General features: G+C 44.7%; 1 protein-coding gene across 1 annotated transcript in view; it reads left to right on the top strand.

Annotated features, from left to right (window-relative positions):
* Positions 1-241: 241 nt before the first annotated feature.
* LOC126542480 (zwei Ig domain protein zig-8-like) overlaps positions 242-23861 on the top strand; it is a 268423-nt gene continuing 244803 nt past the window's right edge. Inside the window, exon 1 of the mRNA XM_050189566.3 lies at positions 242-1046. Within this exon, the coding sequence (XP_050045523.1) occupies positions 893-1046 (154 nt within the window). The 5' untranslated portion in view covers positions 242-892. The remainder of the gene's footprint in view (positions 1047-23861) is intronic.

Below are 23861 nucleotides of genomic sequence, written 5' to 3'. Positions count from 1 at the left end.
TTAAACGCGCCAACGCTGCCATCCCCATCCGCGCGCTCTCGCTCTTCCCCAAATTCGGGGCGCGACGGGACGACGCCGCCGGTCCGGGACGTCGGCGGGAAGACGGTGGCGAGGGGGGAAAGGGAAGGGAGGGGGGCGAACAAGCGGAAGTGACGTCAGGGCTTTCCTCTTCCGCGCAGGCGCGTTTCGTGAAGCGGGAATAACCACGTGACTAAGGCCGCAGACACCCCCTCTCCCACCTCGAGGCGCCACAAGCATCGGACGCGTCCTGCGGTGAAGCGAGCGCTCGCTGCTTCCTCGTGGCTGCTGCCGCCGCTGCTGCACTCCCGGCGCCCGCCGCAGCCGCCTCCTCACGACGCTGTCCCACTTTCTCAGTAGTGCGCGCCAGTGAAGACGGAAAAGGAAGGGGGGAAGACGGGGCCGACGGAAACTTTGCCTCCCGGGCTCGCGCCTGCAGATAGGACAACGAGGACGCCGGTTAAAGGAGTCAAACGCCGCTATCCCAGAAGAAGCAAGGCGCTACAAACTCGGCCTACCTGCGTGGTTTCTGCAGGGGCTGTATTTATGTGCCAAAAGGATTGAGTCAACTGTGCATCGCTTTCAGGTTTACTGCGCGAGTGGGTGTGAGCGAAAGTGACAAAAGGAGACGCAAGTCGCGTCTACACGACCATGCCCGTTGATTCCGTGCGATATCGCGTCGCGACGCGTTCTCTCTGACGCACGTGTGAACGGCGTTTGGACGCTTACACAACCGTGCCGGACGCGGGCTTGCACGTCGAGCCTGTCCGCTCACTCGTTCCTCCGTAACTGCGACTTCTGAGTGTATTGCGCCGTTGTGACTTATCGGACCAGGCACCTTCGAGTTCCCGATGAACTTACCCGCTGGCCCGGCATGAGCCCTCCGAGGAAAAGCTGCGCCAGAGCCGGCCTGCACCGCAGCCCGTTCGGGATGCGTGTTTGCTGGTACTCCCTCTGCCTCACCATGTCGTTCGCTTTCTCAGAGATCACGGCGGAGTTTCTCCTTTCCTCGGAATACACCACCTCAGGTATATATACCTCCATCGCATGCAATTTGAGCTCGCATACCCAGTTCTACCTCCCTGCTAAGAACCTACTCTTACAGAAAAGATTGCGAATCATTTCACAACTAACTCTCGTTTGTAATTTTCTTTTTGACATTCATTCGTTACGGACAGAACATTACCTTAAGCTACCCGCCGTGGTTGCTCAGTGGCTATAGTGTTGGGCTACTGAGAATTAGGTCTCGGGATCGAATCCCGGCCACGGCGGCCGCATTTTGATGGGGGCGAAATGCGAAAACACCCCTGTGCTTAAAGTTAGGAAGGAAGGAAGGAAAAAGTGGAGAAGGAAGGGAGGGAGGTTAGCCAGTTTAGCTTAACCGGTTTGCTACCCGTGCACGTTAAAGAACCCCAGGTGGTCGAAATTTCCGGAGTCCTCCACTAAGGCGTGCCTCATAATCAGAAAGTGGTTTTGGCACGTAAAACCCCATAATTTTTGATTATCTTCAGCTGGACGACAACTGCAAACTCTTTTGTCGATTTATGAAAGCCCCAACGACAAATGAAGTTTTCTGAGACATGCCGCAGCGTTTTACTTTTGTCATGTAATAGCCACAACTATGGCTTTTATTCAATTATGCAAAATCCACTTTGCCATATTCGAACATAATTTTGAAGCAGTCTCAGGATTTGGAACATGTTATCGTTCATTTAAACTCGTCTTTGTGCTCACTGCGCTTCTTTGCCGATTCCATTGGTAGCGTCGATAAGGCGCTGGTCGAGTAAGGACAGAAAGAACGTAATCAATTTCTCCTTGAAGCTCACTTGAACCATCACATGAACTCTACCCGGAAGCGGCCATGTTTAATATATTCATTTCTTATTCTTGCTTTGTTATGATGCTAAAGGTATCCAATTATCGAGCTTTAATTTGTATTCGACTTAGCTGAGCCTCGAGCCAAAGGGTTGAGCATTGTGCCATTTTCTCAGGAGTGAGGGCATTAAGTCCGATCGATGGTGTGTTAGTCATCGATGCATTTCATAAATGTCGTGAAATGTAGTGTTGCTATGTGCAACCAACAGTACAAAAAGTGTCTTAACATTGCCTCAGCATACATTTTGAAATCTAAATACTCTTATATATTCGGACCAGCAAAGTATTCGTCACTCTGCATTTCATTTCATCAGAGCTTATTTTATCACGACAAGGTTGCAAGGTTTAAGACTTCATAAAGCATGGTTACTGGTGAAGACTAATACGTTGCTTATATTGCTTAAATCTTTACGATAAGGGAAATAGATGTGGCTGATAACGGCAAATGAGCATATAGTAACAACCAAGTTACTTTCTGAGAATTTGGTTATGTACGACAGTTTTAATTTATTACCCGGTGTTTGTTTTTGCTTTTGAGAAGCTTAACATGGCTTCGGAATTGAATATCATGGTAAAGCAGGCTTCTCTGTAAAATGATTACACGTACTTTTATTGAATGAGAATAGTACATAAGCTAGTGTAGCATATAACAAACTCATATACTCATATACTATAAAGGAAAATGAGAAGACTAAAATTGCCTATAGAATCTTTGGCATGCGTATTTATGTATGCTTATCCAGCAATAAATCCTTTAGTTGCAGTACACTGCTCGTGTTTGTTCACTCTGTGTTACGTCGTTGTTTTGAAGTGTGCTGCCATATTCCATAATGATTAAACAATTAGCACATTCGTACGTCTTAAGGAATAATTGAAGTTTTCTTAACGTGTATTTTTCATTCTGAATGTTTTACAACTTGAATATGTTGCAACTATTAGCTCTGGTTGTGTTCCTTGTAAAAATCAAGGCCCACTGCAGAGGGAAAGAAATTTGAATTCTTCCTGCCACCCACCTGAAGACATGTTGAAAACTAGGTTCTCACGCAATTTGTGTTACACAACCTAAAGCATAACTGTGCTGACTGAAAGTCGCTGACGAAGCCTTTTTGCGTGAGTGGTATAAATCAGTGGGCTTAAGTACGACACTAATGATAACCTGCGTTTAGAGTGAACGCCCGCCTCTGACACATTGTTATTAAGCTACCTCTTACTTCCCACTCATTTATAGGGCGTGACAGCGTCAGACCAGGTGTTTTACGAACTTCATCTATTTTGTTTGCATTGCCGGCAATATTATTATATGTGGTAGGCCATGGCCGGTTTTTCTGAAATTTCTAGCGCTACTCGAACTTGCAAGAATTCTATCTGACGTTCTGTGACTGCAACAGCCTGTAGGCTTGTTCCTGTGCGAATTGACTAAAGTTCTGGCTCAAATTTCATGCCACTTACTGTGTTGCAATTAATATATATTTTGAGCTGGAGGCTCTCAGCACATAGGCAACTTACACTACATAGATTAACTAGTATATAATGCGGAACACCAACTCTATATGACGTGTATTGTATCAAGCGCTTCCATGGAAGACGTTTAACTAACACTGGGGTTAACTTACAGAGCTTCACACGACCAAGACTAAAAAAAAAGTCTCACCAACACAGCTATAATTTATATACATCCCGTGGAAGGCGTAGGATTGTATTATATTTTATATTTGCGGTGTCTTGTAGCGAAGCAGAAGGTGAATGTGGGTCAAAAGGAAGAGTTCAGAAAGAACTTCTCTGGCATATTTTGAGTTATGAAACTTGCATTTTTGGTTGTGCTTTCAACGTAGGTAACATGTGCGCATTGATCTTTTCTAATTAAGAAAAATATTCAAAACAGCTCTGCCGCTGTGAAAAAGAAACTTGCCTATCCCGGTTAAAACATAAGCGCTCGTTCTGGGTGCTGCCGCCATAAACATGTTTCCTTCGAACACTACGAAAACAGTGTAGGCTATTTGGGACGCATCTTTTGTCGCAGAACAATAACAGACATCTGTACTCTGTTTTCATCAGTCAATAACAGTCATCTGCACATCTGTTTTCTTTCTTAGCAGCTATGCACTCCCCACTTTCCTGTCAGGAATGCTATGCCATGCTGATAACGCGCGTGCCTTTCGTGGCCCAGAATTACCGGGTGCGCAGTGTTAAAGAAAGGAAATGCACGCAAGATAGATGATGATTATAGTTGGTGCCCAAAACCCAACTTCTATGATGTGTTTCCGGCTCCCGCAATTGCTTCCTCCGCATGCAACAAGCAAGAGCATAGCTTTTAATATCAGCATTTTTAATGCAGAGGGCGCCACCACTAGAGCGTGAATTTGGACGCCACCCACGTATTACCATGGAGCAAAGATACGCCACAAAGGCTGTAAACTGTTTTTAGTGGGAGCGAATGTGACTGAAACTATCCTTTGCTGCCACCTTGATTTTCATCGCTGCAAACAAACACACGGTTCTCGACAGTTTTATGCTGATGGCCAGAATGGTGAAGTGCCTAAATATGTGATGGTTGTCAAACGTGTGGGATTTGCATGGGCCTGTCCTCGACGCCGCAGTCTCCATGCTTTTTGTGCTCAGTAAGTAGCGATTCGAGCACACGCAAAAAAACATACCAAAGCTTAGCCGCTATTGGTATCCCACAGTTTTAAAGCAGATTTATGGCGCCGTAGTCTTTCAGAGCGTGGTTGACAGAATAGCTGCAGTAATCTCTGCATTCCACTGCTTAACTGGTTAGAATTCGGGCTTGTTGGTTGAACATCTTAAGTTTGGTATGGCGTAACAAGGAACAAGGTCAGAAGAGAGAACAGCAGCGGTATGTGCGTACTCTTTTGTCCTTCCCCTCTTGCGCTGTTGCAAATTGAAGATGCTTAGAAAAATTATAGCTCCGTTTCGCCCTATATGCTTGGCAGGATAAGTCAGTAATGCAATTCTCGGTATTTCGACCGGAATTCCTTCGCAGTTACCGGTCGCGTACATATATAGCACAATTTCCTTTTTTTTCCATTACTGCAATGTGAATTCTGTTTCGTATTGTAATGTGCTCTATTGATCTAATGCTGCCTCCATCGTAAAATAAGATGTCCGCTGGCCAACTTACGATCGCCTTCGCGGTATGCTGAATAGCGAGCTTTCCAGTTCGTAGCTGCTATTACCAGCACGGATGTCGCCTGCGCTAGCGCCAATCTTTAGTCAAACCATAATTGCCACTGTCCTAGCACGGCACCCTCGTGCCATTCAGTGTCCTCCAGAATTTTCCTTCTCTGTTCCCATGAGACTTCTTGGCTTTCTACTTGAAATCTGGGAGCGATTTTTCCTTCCTCGCCTGGCGGGTGGGCGTGTGCTCACCCTGCCTGTCCAGACATTGGACGTTTACATTCTCCAAATTACCGGTTATTGAGGCAGCCGTAGCAATAGACGCGCTCCTACGTTTTTATTTCGTTTTGCTCAGCGTGGCCGAAGTTTATTTCCTTTCTTAGATGGACTAACTTTTAAAACTTGTACTCTTCTTCTCATTTTTTTTTCTCTCCTCGTTTCGTTCTTCCTCCTTTCGTGCGCATAAAAATGTGCTCAGTGAGGGAATTCACTGCGCCCATTTCCATATCCCATAATCCCGGCCCCGCCAATTCTGTTCTTTTTGATTCCTTTCTCTTTTCGCGTTTCTCTTTTCCGCGCGCGGTCCGCGATCTCGCGCCGTTTGTTGTTTTTGCTCTGTTCGCTGCCATTTTCCTTTGGATAATTCTTTCCCAAAGTTCACTGCTCAGTGCGGGTAAATCGCGATTCTTTTTCGACTGAGTCACTTTATCACGTCCAGTCCCCTCCCACGCGGCTTGCCTCGCTCGCAGCAGACGAGGGCACGGGCACCGTATATTGGCAGGCTTAAATTTTTGATGCGCAGCGCCGAAGCGTTCGCGCATTGACGAGATTTATAAAGCGCTGATAACGGCTCTCACCTCTCACCCTCTCTGTCGACCTTTCCTCCTCCTCCTTCCAGTCCAGCCTTTCGCGCTAAGTGACCTCTCCCTCTCCATACAGAATTCCTCAATATCATAAAACTGGTAGAAGAGAGAGAGATATATAATAAAGACGTGCGGATCTGCATTCGTATTCTTCGTCTGGTGTTGCTTGGCGCGAAGCGATATTGAGTCGCCATCCATGTTTCTTCAAGTACCTGCGTTACAGGGAAGCATTGCGACACACTCAGATCTACACAAGTGAGTGCGCTCGAAAAGGGATGGAGAAAAATACTTTCGTCGTTGCGCATGCATGCCTAGGCTTCGTTCTCGCCCAGAGAGAAAAAAAAAGAAAAGACGGCACTTTGCAAGAATCCTTATTGCTTAACGCGAAGGACTTGGCGTGGGGTGTCTACGAATAATGGTTGCAAGACTATGAGCGTGTTGGGATAAATGAAGGGAGCTCCTTTATTTCTCTCTGTGGCAGGTGGCCTGAATTGACGGAGCTAAAGTTTTCTTAAGCCATCGTAACAAACAGCCTTGGTAGTAAAGAGTATAGGCGTTGCGCGATAGTGCGTATTTTGCTGAATAGATGCTTTAGGATTTATGCTTAAGCTTGCTGAAATAGATTTTATTGCTGCCAATGTCAGCGTTTGGCCGTTATATTAACCTCAAATTCACTTCATAATTGTAACATCTGGGTGGACATTCTACACTATTAACTGATGTAATGAGTATGCGGCGTATGCAATACATTTTTAGTCAATCTTCTGAAAATTTCAACAATGTGGATCGCTACCATGCTAGGTAAATTCGGTATAAATGGCGACCATTGCATGGCGCAAGCAAGGAACAGATTAGCGAAAATAATTTATCTTGACCCATTGGCACAACATTACTTTCTACAAAACGGAAAAATTGGCACCGATAATATTTTTTTGTTTCCTTTATTATTCTTTTTTTGGTAAAAATGATTTTATTCCTACAAATTGCGGAAGCATCCCACGACCACCGATATGGAAAGAACGGTGCATATTGTAGGCGGAAGGTATGAAAACAAAGAATGAAAACAAAAAAAAAGCGGCCAAGTTGTTTCCAGCATTCCAACTTCCAACCAATGCATGAGCAGTATTCACAAAACATTTTCACGTTTGTGTATTTATTTTTTCAGTGGGAGACGATCGGACACCCGTCCCTCCTTATAGCACTCGGCGTGTTGATGAGCCAGTTGCGTAAAGCATTTACATACAGACAATTTCACAAAACAGGGCCCAGGGCACGAATTCACGAAGCTTTCTTCTCCTAAGTGCTTCTTGTCATTAGCTGACCGTAAATACTTACATGATGTGCAGTTTTGATTGGAAGATGCCCCTTCTTACGAACAGTGCGAGCGTAGTATGGCTTGAGTAAACTGGACGATAGGCCTTTTACCGAAGCAAATATCCTGGGAGCTTGGCATCCACAGCACATCAACCCGGAAAGTCACACGAGCTCCTCTACGGCATGTGAAGGCACGCAACTGATATAAACTCCTGTATTCTCTCTCTCTCTCTCTCTCTCTCTCTTCACTTCGCCATCATTTGTCTATGTTACCAAGGTGTACAGCGTTTGGTTAACCTCATTTCCTTTCGCTGTCTCTCGCCTGGTGTACTTTGTGAATACAGGCCCAGGTGACTAAATTTATCGTCAGTAAAGATTACTTCACGTAGGCGATCGGCCTTTGTTAATAATGTAATCAATTTTTACGATTGGTAGATGCTCTTTTTGCAAGCTGTGATTTGAGAAATATGTCCACAACTTTTTTTTTTTTTTTTTGTTTTTGCTGCAGCGCAGTATTGCGCCCACGGTGACCACGGAAGCGGTATAGCAAAGCAGCCATGGGTATGGCGTGACCACGTCCACAAAATGTGAATGTGCACATCACCAATAGGCGTTTCTACTTAATTTAGATGTGGCTCGTAAAAAATGGCTCTAGTTGGTTTTCCATGAGGCTGAGTGGTGCAGCGCTATAAGCGCGACAAGGGACACAGAAGCGTTTGTTCTCGTTTTTCTGTGTCCCTCGTCCCGCTTTTCTTCCATGCCAGATACGGTCTTATGAATAGCCCACTGTGAAAACATAACCTGTTTATTGCTAAAAAAAACGTGTCTTGGGCTCTGCTAGCCAGGACCACTAGACATAGGATAGGCAACATACTAGGTTCTTTGCCTTCTCATTCAAAGAAGCGTCAAGCTTTAGGGTTTTCTTTCTCATCCCTACAACACATTGGCTGACAGGCGCTATCCTGTAAACACGAAAAGCATGACCTTAGTCCTATACAAACTATGGTCATATATTTTCTTTTTTTTTTCCCTTTTCCCTCCCTCCGCCTCCTATAGGTCTTTCCGTCCCCGTTCCCTATGCGAAGCAGCTTCTAGGCGCCTACGTACAGACCGCCATAATTATCTGCGTTTTCTTAAGACGAAGCTTTAGCTAGGGAGTTCCTGTCTAAATACAAGGGAAAGGAGAAATCGTCTTTATCGTACCTACTGCACTGAATTTATTAAGGTTGTTTTAGATTTAAAAGAAAAAAGTTCAAATCTAGTGATTGCTGGCAACAAATGTTTGATGTAGACCATCACTGTATTAATAAAAAATGTTGAAAATCGCAAATTTTCAGAAAACGAGACAATTGAATTTACATCTTCAGAACTCAGCAAAAAAGAAAAAGAAAACGATGTCACAATTCTGTAAATTTCATCCAATAGTACATCTAAAGCGGACAGCATTGGTGTATTATACATTGCTCTGAAGTAAACCACTAATATGTGAGTATAACTTTTGCAATACCCTTGCAGGCAATATAATAAATTCATCTAACATTTATATCACACATGATATTTGTCCGCTTTGGAAGCTCTAAGCGATGCAGCTGACAGAATTGCGACATCTGTTCTTCGTGCAGAGCTGCGAATTAGTCAACTTCTTGCTTCTTTTTATGGCATACCTGCCAATTAAAATTTTTTATTAATATATTCAAGTCCTAGATCAAAGCTTCGCTTCCAACAATCACTAGAAATGAATTTTCTCTCTGAAATGCAACATACTTCATTAAAATCAGCTTAGCGGTTATCTCAGAAAAGCGTTTCTGCGTTTTACATGTATTTGAATAGGTGGCGTTGGAGTTGGGACCGAGCTTAGGCTTCCTCTCTCATTCTCTCTCTTTCTATAATATTATTAAAGTACAGTTCAACTACCGAACTACTAAAGCGAATACCACACTGTTAAAGACGTTCCATTGTGGCATTGACTGCTGCTATGAAGCTAGTTGTATTCAGTCAGTTAAATTAATGTTCAGGTAGCTTTATAGCTGAACTGCAATCAGCATACGCAGAACATAGGAGAGAGAAAAGTAATGTGATAATTTCAGGCGCATTCAGCGAGATTCAAGAAAGTATGGAAGCTCTAGCTGTCAAATCAAGAAGCCTTCCGAATAGAAATCAAGCCAAATGGTCTGGAAAAAGAAAGTATGCTTAACATTTAAACCGTAGGCTTCTGAGAAATTTCCGATATTGAAGAGAAGTGCCCACCCTAAAAAGAAAAAGAAAAGAACAGCAGAGAGTGACAACTGAAGCACCACGTATCCGCAATAAGAAACACATGCAGAAAGGAAGTTAATTTCGTTCTTAATGTGTTCCGATAGTGCGGCCGTCTATAATTAATAGCATCTTCGTCAGGGCAGAAAAATAAGCAGAGGTAATTGGACTCACATTGGTCTTGCGCGTCTCTCTCTCTTCTTTTTTTCTTCTTCTCTCGGTTCATTTCCGAAGAAGTCTTTGCTCAGGGACCTTTTTTCCCAGGCAGGAAAGAAATAGAATCCGCGGAATGGCCCCAATTGGCGCATAGGAGGAAGAATTGGAACCTGTCGAGTGGGAGCCTATCGATATATAGACTTCTCGTCGAAGCACTAAGAAGAAGCAATTTCTCTGGGCCGCACACCTTAGTGATAGCCTTTATCTACCCATGGAGCCTGGCTGAGGAAGAATACCCTTGAGCTTTTCATTCTCGACAACTTTGGCTAGGCCTCCACAACTGCGGAAAAGTATGGTGATAACGACATTAACAAAAGTGAAGAACGCCGAGAAAAAAAATATCTTTCGTTCGTGGATACTCCACTGGTAGCTCTAAAATTCGCTAACTTTCCGACTACGTCTTCAGCCAAACTTGTGGTTAGCATCCCCTAGAGATGCTGATAGCGTGTTTGAAAGTGAAATCGAAAGCATGCGTGGCCTTCAGCCGAAACTTTCATTATTAGTTTTTCATATCAATGGTAATGCTTGAAACTACTGTGAAGTATCAGTTGGAACTCTCAAGTATTTTTCTTTTACATTTTTCATTTTTTATCTTTTCTTGCATTTGCGAATCCGTGTCAATCTAATCAAACTGTTACTGCAAAATTGACTAAGGTTTTGTTACGTCTCCAAGCGAGACGCGGTAAGTCGTCTGTCGTACGCAAGTAAATAAAACAGACACCGTCAGCTTTTGTTGTGCAAGCTCCCTTGATCAGCTGCTTTACGGATTTGTTTCAGGCAACTTCATCCTTCTATGAAGTTATCTAAATTCAAAGCAAGCCACTGCACTTCGTGGTTTGATCACCTGCTCTTTCTTTGCGTGTAAAGAAATGTTCGAATTTCAATATTTTCCTGCACGTCGACATAATTACAATACAATTGCCACTTGCTGCAGGTTTGATTTCTTTCTTGTCGGTATACGTTATGGCGTCTGCCATGACTCTTATGTTGTGAAATCACAAGAATTACTGCAGCTCGCATAACTAAACCTATTTTTTTTTCTTTCAACTGGTTTACTTGACAGAAATGACGCAAAACGGTGTCCTAACAACAACGCACCCGAAGAAATGAATTCCGCTACAGTAAATGAAATCATCGGTTATGATATAGTTAAAAAGTTTAACTGGCCATGCCTGGCCTAAATCCAAATTTTAATGCTATGTTTTCTAAAGCAAAACAGAACCAATGCTGAAAAGCCAGCGTAAGGGAATATACATAGTCTCAGTAATCGCATTAGAGTCTACAGCGAATATTCCCTAAGCACTTCGTTAGAATTCAAATCCGGACTAGTTGGTTCTTCAGAATCGGCAAATACCAACGCGTAAAAAACAAGGGACGCTGTGTATGTTTCTCCTACGTTCGCCCTTTATTTTTTACGTGCTGTTATTTGACGAGCACTTCATACTTTACACGAGCAGGTACTGATCTATAGTGAGAGTTAAGATAACATTAACATACGCAGCAAGCGGACAACGGCTATTACGATCAACAAGCTGTGGTGAACAAAAATATATGGCATCTTACTAGTCGCTAGGCTGAGACCCATGCTTTATCCATTCGATATAGGTGAATGTAAAAGCTTATCATGGAGTTCTGATCTGGGTAGAACTCAACAACGCTAACTCTTTAGGTACGAAACAGCATACTGCGTCACCGGCGATTACGCAAGCTCTCATTCATCAAACTGGCGTTGATGTGCCTCGTATCTATTACAAACTTACGATTTCATGCAAACTGTGAAGCGCGCGCCTGCGCTCAACACACGTCGAGTTCTCTCTTAGGCACTTCAAGGGCGGGGGAAATCCGCCTATAATGTTTAAAGATATACGTGACCGATGGTGAGATCGAACCTCTGTCTTCTAGCGCAGCGGCTCGAACCATTAGGCACCGATCATACTGGCGCTTCTCGCGAGCCAACGGTGCTCATTGATATGTGTGGCGCGTGCGTCACGTGCCAGTTGCTCGCATCTTTCCCTCCTGACACCTAGCGCTTTAACACGCTGTGTTAGACCGCACTGCCCTCGGGATTTGTCCATACATTGTTATATATCTCCAAAGTTGGTAACGTCCACCAATAAAGCTAATAATAAAGGGAAAATGAGACATCCACCCAATCGTAGCAATTGCTACAAAGGAAACCCATACGGACTCCTCGAAAGAAAAACCCCGCAGTTTAAGAAAAACAATTATGAGCCATTCCACTTTGTGAAGGTGGATGACCAGCATAGGAAGACGTGTCGGCACAAGGGGGGTCAGACGTAACCGTTCGTCGTCGAAAAACGTGGAACTGCTCCCTTTATGAGAGCCTTTGTACACGTGCTGCGGACTCGAAACTCCCCAACGTTGTTGCTAGGAAAGCGCCGCGTCAGCACATCCACCGCCTTCTGCCGCCGCTCTTACGACCGTATGCCGTTGATTTCCGAGTAGTCGTTATGGAACCATAGGCGATCGCATATTCGGCAGCTTGATCCGAAGTTGCGATCGAGAAAGTCTCTTTGTAACCTTGCATATAGGCGCCCTCGAATCCCGGCACCGTTCCCTCGTGGCGTCGACGTCTCTTTGCGGCATTCTCGGCGTCGCGATATACGTCGTCGGCTCTTGCTCGTCGTTTTCGTACCACATCGCGGGCACGCTCTTCTTCTCGGGCCGCCGGGTTGGCACGACGTCGTCACTCTCTCTCCCGCCACTGCTCTCGCTGTCGCTCCTCGTAGAGACGCTCTCTCTCTCTCTCTCTCTCTCTCGTAGAGACGCTGCACCTCTGGCGTACGGATCGCGCGTGACCTTCCCACGACAACGGTGGAGGGAAATGGTACCGAAAATTGCCCTTGGCCACCTTATCACGCGCACACTACGTCACGCACTGCGCCATACATTCACAGAGCAGCAGCTGCGACGGAACGCCTTTTTAGACACAAGTGAGCGTTAAACCGAGCTCGGACGCGAGCGGCGAAATGCGATTGCTTTTGCTGTTGCCTCTTTCACTCTCATTCTTAGGGGAGAGTTCTCAGGAAAAGTTTTGCCACGCGGACGCCACAAAATTGCGGTTCCTAGCCATAGACAGCGTCCCACCAAGGAAGAGTGGGACGCGCTCCTGCGAAGTCCCGTCTTTGAGGACCAAATCCTGGCCGTCCAGCGCGCCCGTGATCGGGCCGGAAGACTAGATCTGTCAGTCCCGTCGTGGGATTAGCCGGGTGCGCGTTTTATCGCGCTTTGCTGGACCAGATAAAAGTTTATTCACTCACTCACTCACTCACTCACTCACTGTTAAATTATTTTGTTTTATTATGTTTTTCTTTACAAAATAGCACGGAAATCATACAAATTCTGCATTTTATTTCACGCCTTCTCTGAGCGCATATTGCAGAACACATACGAGTTAATGAAAATGCTAGCGGGTTCTTTACCACTATAGAACTTCTTTATTTTCTTAAATTGACAGAAATAGAATTCGTAAGGCACTACATTTTTGAGACGTTTGACTACTCTCCATAGGAAATCGGACATGATTTCTCAGTCACTAACGTCTTCACAAATATAATACATTAAGTTACAGAACATAAAGAAATAACTCTGTTTCTTTGAAATAAGAATGAAACCTGATGTCCCCCTGTGCTTCCGCACACTCATTCGAAACGACTAATTCTAGTGAAATCATCGAAAACGTTCGTCAATACATCATGTTTAACATGATTGCACTAGCTATCGGGTGGCTAACAGATTATCTTATTTTATTTTTCTTTAATCTTGAGCTTCTAGATTTGTTCAACGCCTAAAGCGGTGACGGTTTTAACATACATAGTCACAAGCCAGAAATGCGTCTGTCCGTTGCATTACGTACCCCATATTCCTACTATAGTTCCCAACAGTTGGGGTTCCCCCGCCAGGGATGTCTTGGTTGAGCTCAGATGCGGGTCAATATATTGAGCTCTTCCCTCAAAGGCGTTCCTTACAAAGAAGGTCAAACGGTTGGGAGCAGAATAAAACACAAGCGTGTCCCTCTCAAGTAAAAGGCTGCTGGACGCGTATGCTGTTTACATTCCTTAGGGAAAATAAAGCCGACAAAGCATAGCCCAATCTTTCACTTGGTATAAAGCAAATGTTTGCTCAATCGATCCTGACCGACCACAGTGGCTTGGGAAACTCTCCCTCCACCTTGAAGAGTTTTCGATGCGTGCAGGCTTGTTTAGGCGAAAAAAGAATAAAACTCCATCCCTTGCCACTTTCCCCCTCTGTTTCCTTTAAAAGTAAGTGGCCGGAGTGATCGTGTGTAAAAGCAGACCGTCTGATGCACCAATCAAGATCGCTGCAACTATTTACGCATGAAGAAAATAGGAGACGAATTCACTAGGTTGTTGCTCGTAACAACTGTTTGCTGTTGATCGGCGGCATCACTTATGTTATGCGCTGCGCATTATTCAGATTGTCTGCCGGATGCTTTTACATGCCATTGAGGCATACAAAAGTCTTCGTGAATTCGACTTCGACTGTTCGAACAGTATACAATGTTTCAAAGCATAAGTTCGGACCAGACACTCAAGATATAAACTAACTGGTAAGTTGTGCATCTTCATGAGCGCCGCTGAAAATAAGGGCTATTGATGTAAATATACTTATTGAACATTAGCATAACAAGTGTAATGTATGGTTACACTGCAAGGCCTGCGACATGAGTCAACTCATGTTGACTTTCTCACGCCACAAACACTCGTACACACTAAAAGAGTATTCGTTCCATAATGACACATTTCAATACTCGCTTTCTCCGCTTGCAGTGAAAGCATGGAGTAAACTCGAACCAACTATACCTAACACAGTTTGTTTTATAACTTTCTGTAAACTACTAGATAATGCGTAAACCGATCATGTTGGTGAACCTTAAATACATTTAGTGCTGTCATTTCTGTAATCAACACAATAAACTGATTACACTGTTTTCTGTACAGTGAATTTATTGAAAGTGCATGTGAGCTGCAAATGTATGGCACCTGTCTGTTGTACAGTTTGCTTTTGCTTGGCTTTCTTGGCCAGTGTTAGGCTGTTCATTGGTGTTATTCTGCTGGAATCGTATGAATGCCCACCTGCGAAGGTCTCGTTCGAGACTGGCAGTATTAAAAACAAATAAAAAGAAAAGACAGAAAAGTCTCGTAGAGGTAGCGAGACAAGACGCATTCGCGGAAAGGTTACCTTCCCTCGTTACACGAAATGATTGTAACTTCTCTCTTGCCGTGGTAATAACCTTGCTGGACGACTTGTTCGGATTCACTGTTGAGAACGACGCTTCCGAGTTAATGAGCTTGAAAATCACTGGTATTCACACTTGGGGTGATTTCTTCTACGTCACCGTGGTGAACAATCTGTCTTCCGCTTGTATGTCGGTGGCTTCAACTATTGTGGGATTGTTGTACGGCTCGTGATCGTCACTACGTGCTCTCTTGGGACAGTTCGTCTCGAGGGCAGCATCCGTTGTCGCACTTGGCTTGAAGTGGTCACTGCCAGCCGGATGCCCAGCGGGCGCTTGCTCTTCTGCAGTAGCATTCATCTCTCCACTTGCACCAGGCAAGCGCTAAGAGGAACGGGTTCCCCTCTCATCAATTTGAACGCTGTCCGGATAACTTCCCGTGTGAACACGCGCCGCAACCGCATTCTCATAAGATTAGCTACGGACATTTCTTTAGAAATTTATCCAGCGCCAATAGCTTGCCTACCGATGTCTTTAAAGGACGCCTTAGGAAGACTAACATATTGTAGAAATACGGTGTTAAAGAAGGACTGGAGGGGTATTAAATTTATTCGACGAAAAGGTATGCAGTTTTGAAATACAAGCGAAGTCATATTCAGGTGATTGAAATATACGCGGTTGTTATTTCGGGATCCAAGCATTACACATTATATATAAGTATATAATTTACGGGCTTTACCTTAAAAGAGAACGATGGAAATATATTCGACGTCTTACTTCAGGTTCCGCAGTATTTGCGTCGTCTCAGACGATGTTTCGTCGCACTCACGATTATCCGCCTCTTTTACCGATATGCTATCGGCAGAATAGTTGAGTGTAGCGAGAGATATGAAAATGTTCGTTCGTTATCGCTGCTGTTGGCAAACCTTTCTGTCGGCAAGTGCGCGTTGTTCTCCCTTAGTCTTTCAAATTACTTGCGTGTATGCAAACGCCCGCGCAGTTGTTTGAGAGCATATGCTGAACTTTAAACCAATCAGATATCCAGAAATACTGCAGCAGTCCATTCGTCTCAAACCACACGCCGTAAAACGAGTACTGACAACAGCTACAAAAAGATACCTTCCCCACACACACTCGCATAAGACATAGCGCTGTAAAGGTTCACTACAGAATGCACGTGCAGCTTGACAGCGTGCGGCTACTTATGGTACAGTGGCTGGTCTCAACAACGAAACAGCTTTTATGCAGGACTCTTACAATCGCAGTACAGCATCTCACATCATAGCGCTTAGCAAGTGAAGTCGCGTAGCAACGACACGACAGCGCGCTTTCTTCAAGCGGTGGCGTTGTCAGCGGTTTTGCATCGCTGCCCGTGCGACATAGCGGGCGCGGATGCAACGTGAACGCGCGCGATGCCCGGTGCTTGCGTTTGGGCTTTTAGAGTGCGAATACGTCCCACCTAGGGTAAGGAGGGGCCACCGCGCAAACCCTTTTTTTCATACAGCCAATCATCCACAGCGCCGCTGACAGCAGGGAGGGCACACTTGACATGGTCGGTCAGCCCGGACGCGGCATTCGTATTCTCCGAGGGCGCTTGCGTATACCTAATTCCCTGATCAGCTTTCGCTACCCCTCCCCCCTCCAAAGAAGAAAAAAAACACACGAGCTCCGCGAGACGCGATAGTGCAGAGTTCCGTATTAATTCTAACAAAGTCGGGTATCCCAACGTGCACATAAGGCTAGATAAAGATACGTTTTTACATACAGTTTTCATTGAAATGCGGCAACGACGGCGGGGAATCGAATCCATCACTTGCCTCGTGCTCAGCTGCAGAACATTATAGACATTGCCATCGCGGCAGCCCTTTGCGTGCAAGCTCCACCATAAAGGCGCTCAATGCCAATGTTTAATAAAGTTTCACTTATCGGCACTGCTTTGACATCACAATATATGTGGTGAACGAGAATATCTCACACTTCATTTTAATTTATATGTTTATCGTTCACTGTAATGCAAGCAATAATAGTAGTGACAATCAACCAATAATTCAGTCAGCCTTATGAACGTGCCTTGGAGCAAACGGGTGATCTTGGTACTGGTGCACATGAGAAATGGTATAAAATACATACACAGATATATATACATCAGCAAAGAGGATTAAAAAGTGCACATTCTACACAAATGTTGTTTACACTATATAACGTACATTATATAACAGAATACAGCATGAAGACAATGAGCAAAACGAGAACAAGGTGAAAGCAGGAGCCAACGTTTCGACAAGTGGACTTGTCTTCTTCAAGGCGACGTATGCTTTCCTCGCCACAGTATATAGGTGGGGTTCTTCTAAAGAGGAGAGCGTGTAAGGCGGGTGTGTGCGGCAACGAGCGAAGGTGTGTCAGCGTGTCAATTCGACACGCTGACATGCAATTTCACCTTGTTCTCGTTTTGCTCATCGTCTTGAATTTCCATCTCCCGCCTTCCCCGTGGTTTCCCTGAATACAGCATAAAGCAACGTAATATATATAAAAAAAAAAAAAATAGTGCAGCAGATCCAACGAGTTGGAATCTATATACAGCAAAGCTTTGTGTGCGTGCATATAGCGTCGAAACACACACACACACTTAAATGGTTGGCCTGTTCGGCGAGGGAACAGCCAGGCCGCAGGTAAGGTCACGAAACCTGGCGAGGCTCGCAAAGAAAAACTTAGCTTTTAGAACATTCGCGGAGATTTCTGGAAGTCTGGATACTAAGCACATGGTACCCTTCACATGGAACAACGCAGACACGCACACGCCAACAAGCAAGAACAAAGAGTACCCAAGCCGTACACCAACAATTCATAACACAACATACAAAATGAACGTTGCCATTTCTGGAAATAGGTCATGAAATGGACTCGTGTGCTACTTTGAAAGCGGAGAAATTTCTCTGGAACATGTCAATTTTGTGTGAGTGTTCGTTACATGCCTGCAGTATCCTGGCCAAGGTTTATCTTTAAGGCATCACGAGTAGATGCATGAAAAGTTTTAGACAACATCGTTATTTTTCGCCGGAATTCTTATACTATCATTATCTAATATTTCTGTACAATCAATGTGATCATCTACAAGGTTTGATAAGAAAGTTAAGCCAGATTTCATGTGTCTGCGATCCAGTTCTTTTAGACTGAGCGATGACTGAGAGGGAGGCTGTTGTTCACGACCGAGTTGCCTGAAGATCCGATACTGATGCACAGAGATAAATTTTCTTTCAACTTTGTCTGCTCGATCTTTCATGGACTGGCAAGTACTGTTCGAAAATACAGCGGCATATTCTTGCAGAGTGCGGCAGAGGGATGTGCACAGCCCAAGAAATGCACCTGCATTTCTGAGCTCCCTCGAGACTGGACGTGTTGCGCCTTAGGTGTGCAAGCCGCGTTTAGTGATACATACTGTGTTGGGCAAAAAGATGAGCCGGGAATCAAAGATAATTTCGACGTCAATAATTTCGCACTCCCAAGAGAGAGAGAGAGAGAAATAGAGGGAAGGAAAGGCAGGGAGGTTAACCAAACGCACGTCCGGTCTGCTACTCTGCACTGAGGGAAGGGGGTATAGCGATAAAAGAGAGAGAGAGAGAGCACAGTTTCCCGCACATTTGAAGGTTCCCACCTAGTGCACAAACGGTCGCCCAGTCCTGTCGACTTGAGATACTGCAATAAAGCTTCCTTGGCTGTCTGGTCGATCGTTGCTTACGGCGTTGGTCCAAGGATCTTCATTTCCCAATATGGTCTAGAGTCCAGCCGGTTCAAACTTGTCCAGAGAGATTCCTGCTCGGCGTTGCTTTGTCCAGGTGGTAAGAGAAATGGAACTCATCTGTCTTGCGTGTATGACATTGCCTTTGTCTTTCGGCCGTTTAGCATTAGTTTACTTCGCATGCACCAATCCGCTAGGGTGTGTATGCATCTTGTTGAAAAGAAGGCTGTCATGAAGGCTGTGAATTACTTTGAATATCTTCATGTCATCTGCATAAAGTGTCAAGAGGCGTTATAGTTCAGGTTGGAAGCCTTGTGCCTGTGTTGCCGAAGCTCTGTGTCCTCTCGCTGCGGTGCTCTGCTATCTGAGCGTTTTATCCATTGAACTAATAAAGTCGAGTTATTTATGACTTTGGATGCATCATTTATAGAAGGACAGAAGAGAAGCGGTCCAAGGGCAGAGCCCCGTAGCACACCACTGGTAGTTATGTAGATGCTTGAGGACAGTCCGCTGGAGGTGACGTATAGCACTGTCGTTCTGACAGGCAGTCCCCCAGCAAAGACATTAAATGTGCAGGAGTACCAGTTTCGTAGAATTTTCGGAGCAACAGGGCATGATTGTCAACATCAAACACCTTGCTTAGTTCGCAGTCAACAGTGTCAATTGACTCCTGTTTCTTAGCGCTTCTGATCCGTGGGCCATAAAGCTGACAGGGTGTATTGTCGTTGAACGACCCGGCATACCCCATGTTGATTGGGTATTAGACGACTCCGTACACTTGAATGTGACTAATGTGTGCGGCACACGCTCAAAATATTTCAAGGCAGAGCACGGAGGCAATATTAGCTGGTTTGTGGATGGGAGTGACAAGAGAGGTTTTCCATGGCATAGGAGATCTTCACGCTTTTGTTGTATACGCAAGTTAGGATTGCACTCAACACATATACGCAAGTTAGGAATGCATTCAACACATCACATCAGTGAATGATTTAGTTAAAACCGTAGTGGTGTCATGAAGGCCAAGAGGCCGCAGCGGTCTTGCGCTACGAATCTTTCCGGCAATAAAGTTTTCAACAGTAGACGTAATGTTTAGAGTATTACAACAATGCATCGGAAGGTCGGAGCCAAGTGGTGCCACCACGCCTGCTGAAAACTGATTCAAAGTTTTGTGCAAACGCATATGAGAGGACCTCGATAGCTTTATAATTGTGTGTTTACACAGAAATAGTATCCCTTCTACTTCCGTGTCGAACTCAGTTGCACATATTTACAGAAAAACTGTTTGTGACCACGGTCTTACGGTGATATATGGGTATTCGTTGACTTCAGCTTTCCTTTTTTCAGACTGCTCCTCGCTCTTTTGTGGGCCTGCTCTTTGCATTTGAATGACTTGCTAAGCTCAGTCAAAAACCAAAATGGGTAGTGTGAAGGGCGACTTCGTTTTAGGGGAACGTACATGCTCATTCCACCCTGTAGAATGCCAGTTAAATGTAGAACTTGATAATTTGCGTTATCTGACTTTAATGCACGGGACCAATCTGCTTAAAAAAAGATAACAATAAAAACGACGTAATCATCAGCGGCCAAATTATGGTGCTGAGAGTCCGGCACTTTTGATGCATCTTCTATGTCTGTGTCTATTTTCTACGTCTGAGTGTTGTCACAATTCGAAGACAAGGGTGACATTTGTCTGCTCGAACTAGTTCTCTGTCATTATGGAAGACACGCATGCTTCCCATGTTCGACAAACATAAGTCCCATATGTTGCCATGCCAATTCGGCACGTGGCTCAACTATAAGATGTTGTTGGAAGAAATAAAATCAAGAAGAGCGGATCTTTTCTACACCGTTTGCTAGAATGTAATAATAAGGATATTCATGCTTGACGTACCAGAACACGCATTATCAGAGGTTATCTACTGACGCAGGAAAAACAATATAGCCCGCACACCTCTCGCCATGTACTGCCGCTACCAAAAAGCTTTTTTTTGCCCGTTCTTAACGCAGCCTTTCAACAACATTCCTCGTGAGATGTGCTCGAATGACAGTGCCTTGCACTCCAAGATTCAACCAGAGAAGACGCATCTACGTGCATCTAATATTTGCTATCTCGCGCATGAATTCCATTCCTCTCAAAATTTGTTTACACACTGCTGCATTCGCAAGTTTCTCCAAAGTGCATACACGCTTTCCTTTTTATGATTTTGTGAGGCTGTCTTGGAAATGTTTTTCGCAGTATTTTGAGATTAGTCCAGCCACTCACGAAAGGTTACCTTGAAAGCTTCTGCTGGTAGTGAAGCTGCCAGCTCCAAATCTTTGGTGTCTACACAGAGACAAGCTTCAAATCATCCCCACGTAACTAAAAAACGTCATCCGTGGAATTCCGCACTGCAGTTCACTCTTAAGTTGCGTCGGCTTTACAATCGAGAAAAACTGCGCTGATATTTTCCCTTTGAGGCATTCATGGTACGGTGAAGGAAGTATCTGCCTCTGGTTCCTCGCTTGGACTTGCGTTTACGTCCACAGGAGCAGGAATTATAAAGCGTTAGGAAAAAAAAGAAAAAAAAAACCACACACGTACGCATACGAAAAAAGAACCCAGAAGCGTGGTTGCTTCACTGCAGCGCTTCAATGGCAGGTGGCAAGGCATCTTGCAAGCGCGAACGGAATACGATGAGACCAGGCGACAAGCGCGAGAAGTCTAGGCGGCAGCGCCGGCGGCGAGCGAGAAAACGCGCCCGCGGCCGCAAGCACGCGACGCGCGCTCCTAATAGTGCTCGTTTTTTGAAGGGGTTGAGTAGGATGCGGCTAGATGGTTGGGGTGAGGGGGAGCGGCGAGCTTCTGTCATTAGGCCCGGCGACACGGGAACAGGGAAACGCACTTCCTCTGGCAGGAAGACGCTCGTTCATCTCAGGAAATAACTGGCGCGAGCTCAGATATGACAGTCATTAGAAAGAGAGGACGAAACGGAACCGAGAGAACGGAAACCATGAACACAATGATAAAGTACAAGCACATGTTTAGGTATGCATATGCATAAACCAAAAACAAGGGCCGGTACAAAACAAAGCACATAAAGGTAACAGGTGTGTGCAATAAAGATGGGAGAACGACACTAGCACGTGTTTTTTTTTTTTTTTTTTATTCAGAGGGGACATACCTTTAAACACACAAGTTCGTCAACGAGAGGCTGTGAAGAAAAGCGGTTGTAATTTTCCACTCACTAAGCAGTGAAGTATGTGCGAACGTCTGACGATGTTTCGGCGAAAACATCTTTTCAAGGCTGCAGTGGCGGAACATGCTCGGAATATCCAAAATACTTCATTTCTAAAGTACGCGCTGATAACGGTGGGTCCGCCTTTTTTTATAACTTGGCTGTTTACGGCACTTTCTCATGTTGCATATATATTTGTAGACGAAGAGCCATGATACAGAAATTGCAATGTACTACGTCGTCAAATTATCCTCGCCTTTCTTTGTGTCTTAGAATGGGAAGCACACCTACGTCAACTGGTTAATTTGATCGTCGGTACCAAAGTGCCCACATAATGAAGGACTAATGACAGCAAAAAAGTGTGATTGAGTAGTTTTGGGTGAATAAGAACGTGCTGCTGAAGCCTCCGGTAAAGTTTCGAGAAGAAACTGTAGAAACTGATGAGATATATTTATCCGTAATGACAACATTTCACTACGTTCCTAAGAATCGGCAGCGCGCTGATGACGTAGCAACGTTAAGAAAATCATGTACTACTAGCAGCGACTGTGTATTACTTCAGCACGATGTATCGGGCTTCGCTTGACGCTGCTCTGTGAACCAGGTAGTAGTGTACAGTCAGAAGACAAAGCGGATATGACAAACACGCCTCACAGATATGCTTCCTGTCTGCCTTAACGTTGGATATTGTCACGTAGGCGACGGTGAGCTACCTGGCACGCAGGTAGACAGAAACGGACACTGCGTCGGCGGTAGACTTAAAGAGAGTTTAATGGGTGACCTTGTGCCCTAAATCAAGTGAACAACGCGGTGACGGCGAAAGCAGCAAGCGCGTCTGAGGCGTTCGGTCAGCGCAAGCTGTGGTCCCGTATTTATACGTTTCGCGTCCATGATCGAAACGCGTAAAGCGACGCCGGTCGCGTCGCTACAAGCCGAAATGAACGCACGTGGCAATATGGAACATTGTAGAACTAATGCGCACTTGGACCGTGCAGGCAAAAACATCGTTTAATAGGACTCAGCAAATCTGCTGATTTCTACAATTTTTTAAAGCAAAAAGCTACCACTGTTTATTGTGACATGTGGCAACAGTGGGCAAAGGACGTGTTCAACAGTCTCTTTATTCCTACAAGAGTCGTTCATAAAGTGAGAATACGGGAATGTTCTGGGAACACAATAAGGCTGCGTTCATTTATTAATAAAAACTAAGGTAAACGAACAACGTTCAGCCTAATTAGTTACTACTACTTTTACTGCCAGGTATAATCAGGTACTATCAGGTACCACTCCATTACACAAATCGTAATGAATCGTAGCATAGCAGAACTACCGAACGTAGTGTTGCAATTATAGTAGCATGATTTGAAATTATTCTTTTTCGAGTGGTAAACGCGGTAACTGCGCATCCTGATATCCCTTAAAATGTTTGCTATCAAGTTCCTCCTATTGATCACATGGGAGAGTACGCCACTCCAACAAAGACGAAACAGCAGATCCTGTGCGAGACAGTAGCTTTCGAAAATATATGAATTTCTATTGTTTTTTTTTTTTTTTGGACGCCGAAATAATGTATTTGATCTGCTTAGCAATGGTAAGAGGTACGTGGCCTTCGTGGCACCAATGGCGGTAGCAGAGTAAATTTGTGCGGCTATTTCAACATGCCCGTGTACTATGCATTGGGTGCACATTAGCGAACCCCAGGTGGTCAACATTAATCCGAAGTGTCCCACTACGGCATGACTCACAATCATATCTTGGTTTTGGCACACGAAACCCCTTAATTTATTTTTTTTTAAACATGTTCTCTACTTCCTGTATCGAAGTAAATGCAACGACCTTGACAGAAAATACCTACAGGAAAACTCAACAAAAGCTATACACTTGCCTTGACAATTTGCCTCCACTGAGAGTGTGCAAATGACATAAACCGGCCACCATAAATGCAACGGTGAATGCTGTAATACAGCATTGCAAGCATTAGTGTGTTGGTGGTGGTAGCGTCACATCACTGATTTACA

Source organism: Dermacentor andersoni, chromosome 2 (genome assembly GCF_023375885.2).
Source record: "Dermacentor andersoni chromosome 2, qqDerAnde1_hic_scaffold, whole genome shotgun sequence".
Lineage (NCBI taxonomy): Eukaryota > Metazoa > Arthropoda > Arachnida > Ixodida > Ixodidae > Dermacentor > Dermacentor andersoni.
The sequence above is the reverse complement of the archived record's forward strand: the minus strand, read 5'-3'. Positions and strand labels throughout refer to the sequence as shown.